Source organism: Dipodomys ordii, unplaced genomic scaffold, assembly GCF_000151885.1.
Source record: "Dipodomys ordii isolate 6190 unplaced genomic scaffold, Dord_2.0 Scaffold120, whole genome shotgun sequence".
NCBI classification, from domain to species: domain Eukaryota; kingdom Metazoa; phylum Chordata; class Mammalia; order Rodentia; family Heteromyidae; genus Dipodomys; species Dipodomys ordii.
Window position 1 is genome coordinate 633285 of NW_012267336.1, and position 2973 is coordinate 636257.

The 2973-nt window shown below is 52.0% G+C and overlaps 1 protein-coding gene across 1 annotated transcript in view; it reads left to right on the forward strand.

Moving 5' to 3' along the window:
- Positions 1–2124, forward strand: part of Kcnk17 (potassium channel, two pore domain subfamily K, member 17) — a 39210-nt gene extending 37086 nt beyond the window's left edge. The window contains exon 5 of the mRNA XM_013029566.1: positions 1991–2124. Within this exon, the coding sequence (XP_012885020.1) occupies positions 1991–2124 (134 nt within the window). The remainder of the gene's footprint in view (positions 1–1990) is intronic.
- Positions 2125–2973: the final 849 nt, after the last annotated feature.

A 2973-nucleotide genomic window follows, 5' to 3' on the forward strand; every position in this document is an offset into this window, starting at 1 on the left:
GGTAAGCGCTCTACCACTGAGCCACCTTCCCAGCCCCTCTGCGAGACTCTTATCTGCAATAAACTACTCAAAAAAGCTGGAAGTGGTGCTGTGACTCAAGTGATAGAGCACTTGCCTTGAGCAAAAGAAGCTCAGGGACAGTTCCCAGGCCCTGAGTTCAAGCCCCAGGACCAGCAAAAAAAAAAAAAAAAAAAGTTTCATTTATTAACATATATATGTATGTGTGTATGTATATATATATGTATAGAGAGAGAGAAAGAGAGAGAGAGAGAGTCTCACTGCAACATCTATACTTGGATACAATGTACTCGATCAACTTCACCCCCTCTATCTCTCTCCTACCTCCTCTTCCCACTCCACCCTTCTTTTTTTGTTTTTTGTCAGTTATAGGACTTGAACTCTGGGCCTGGGCGCTGTCCCTGAGCTCTTCAGCTCAAGGTGAGCGCTCTACCTGGTGGTTATTGGAGATAGGAGTCTCACGGATGCTCCTGCTCAGGCTGGCTTTGAACCTGGATCCTTTGACCTCAGCCTCCTGAGTAGCTAGGGTTACAGGTGTAAGCCACTGACACCCGGCTACCCCCATCCTTCCTAATACAATGTCAACAGGTTTTATGATTCTTTTTTATTTTTTGGGGATGGTGCTAGGGTTTGAACTCAGAGCCTCAAGTTTGCTAGGTGCTCTACCACTTGAGCCCCAGCCCAGCTTCTCATTGGTCTGTTTTTATCTATGCATAATTAGTATTTCTGCCATAGTCACCCCACTGGCCCTCTCTACCTTCCCTGCTTCCCCTGAGCCCCTCTACCCCACCAGTGGCCTGTTTTACCTTCCTGTCATTCTTTTTTTTTTTTTTTTTGCCTGGCCTGGGGCTTGAACCCAGGGCCTGGGCACTGTCTCTGAGCTGCTTTTGCTCAAGGCTAGCACTCTAACACTTGAGTCACAGTGCCACTTCCGTTTTTTTTTTTTTTTTGGTGGTTAATTGGAGATAAGAGTCTCAGAATTTCCTTCCCCAGGCTGGCTTTGAACCATGATCCTCAGATATCAGCCTTATTAGTAGCTATGATTATGGGCACGAGCCACTGGTGCCCAGCCATAGATTATATTTTAATCAGAACAACCTACCCCCTCAATTGTTCCTCAGCTTTCAGTGAGATTCCTTCCACAATCTTCATAAATGGGTGGTGGAATCTTCCAGAGGCAGTGCCTCAGGCTAGGGTGTAGTTCAAGTGGTTGAGCCCTTGCCTAGCCAGCATTAGGCCCTGAGTTCAAATTCCAGTACTGTTCCAGAAAAGAGAGAAAGGGAAGAAAGGCTGGAAGGAGAGAGGGAAGGAAGGAGGGAGGGAGGGAGAGACTGAGGGAGGAAAGGAAGAAGGAAGAAAGAAAGGATGGAAGGAAGGAAGGGAGGGAGGCAGGGAGGGAGGGAAGGAGTGGAGAAACAGGGGTAAAGCCTGGGGGTGCTGGTTAGGTCATTGTGGGTTCTGCCCTTTGGAAGGGGTTAATGCTGTCCTTAGTTTTATACACAGACACAGACACACACACACACACACACACACTCATCCACAGAGCCTCATCCGCGGTGTCCTGCGGTGTCCCCTGCCACGTGGTGACCGGGCTATCCAGGGAGGGGCCGGACCTTGGACTTTCAGTCTTGGAAGGGTGAGCTAAGGAAAAGCTCTCCTCTCTACTAATTACTCAGCCTGAGGTTCTTTGCTTTGGGAAAACAGATCCCCTGCACGTGTCCGGTCTCCCAGGACTTTCCTCCCTGAGCAACGGATGGGTGTGTCTTACCTCCAGGGAGCGTGTGTCCCACGTGACCCCCAGGGGTCCCACAGGACCCCCTGGGGACGCAGAAGTGAACGGAAGGCTCTGGGCTACCAGACACTTCTCATAGGGTCGGGGAGTGACCAAACCTACCTATGGCATCCTGAAGCTTCTCCCAGAATCTGCCCGCCGGGGCGCCCTCACTATCTGTCACTATCTGCTGTCCTTCAGGACGGCCCCCTCACATAGAACCCGCCATGCTGTGCCCCTCTGTACCCCATTCCCAGAGCCTCCAAGGAGCATCCCACCTCTGCATCATTCCCCCCACGGCAACCCCTTTCTCCAAGAGCCCTGCCCTGGCCTAGCCCTGACTAGGTAGCTGCGAAAGCAATCCTGAGCTCCATTCTCAGACTCTGCCATAGGTAAGGTACCATGAAAGGGAGTTTTGAAATCTGAAACTTGTGGCGGCCGTGCACCCACCCTAAGCTCCAGAGGGGGAAGGGGGTGGGGGTGGGGGCAGCGGTCTGCAGGAAGGATAAGAGGGTGCTGGGCCATCGGGTCTGCCCAAGGGGAAAGCTTTGCTCAGCCCCCACACCCTGCTTTGGGGCACAGCTGCAGTCTGGCTGAGTGTCTGCTAATCGAATCCTCTTCCCCCCAGTGACTCACATTCAGATTTGGGAAGGACACACCTGGAATAAGAAACGGGTCCAGCCTGAGCAGGCACCAAAAGACAACTCAGCCCAAGCCAGGGACTCTGGGCTGCAGGGAAACAAGCCATTCCAGCCCAGTGTTTCCTTTTCTTCAAGGGCAGCTTGGGGTCTGACTCAGTGGGCGTACTTGATGGCTGTTGGGGTGTCAGTCTTCCCATCCAGGGGATTAGTTCTGGCTACCGCCGCAGTTCCTGTATCATCAGTTTACATCTTTGCTGCAATACTCCTCCTCTCCAGGAGCTCCTGGCTGCAAACAGCTTGATTTTCCAGGCGGGGGCCGAAGCCAGCAAGCCCCACCCAGGTGCCCAACCCCCAAATATGTCTTTTTCAGATTCCTGAATTCTTGATCTTTTGTCCCTCCTTGCCCCTAAGCCTGTTCCTCCCCCTCCCCCCTAGAGTCTTGTATGGGTGTGTACATCTGTAATCTCAGTACTGTGGAGGCTGAGGCAGAAGGATCTGAATTTGAGGCCAGTAGGGGCTAGAGAGAAAGAGCTTGTCTTAAAT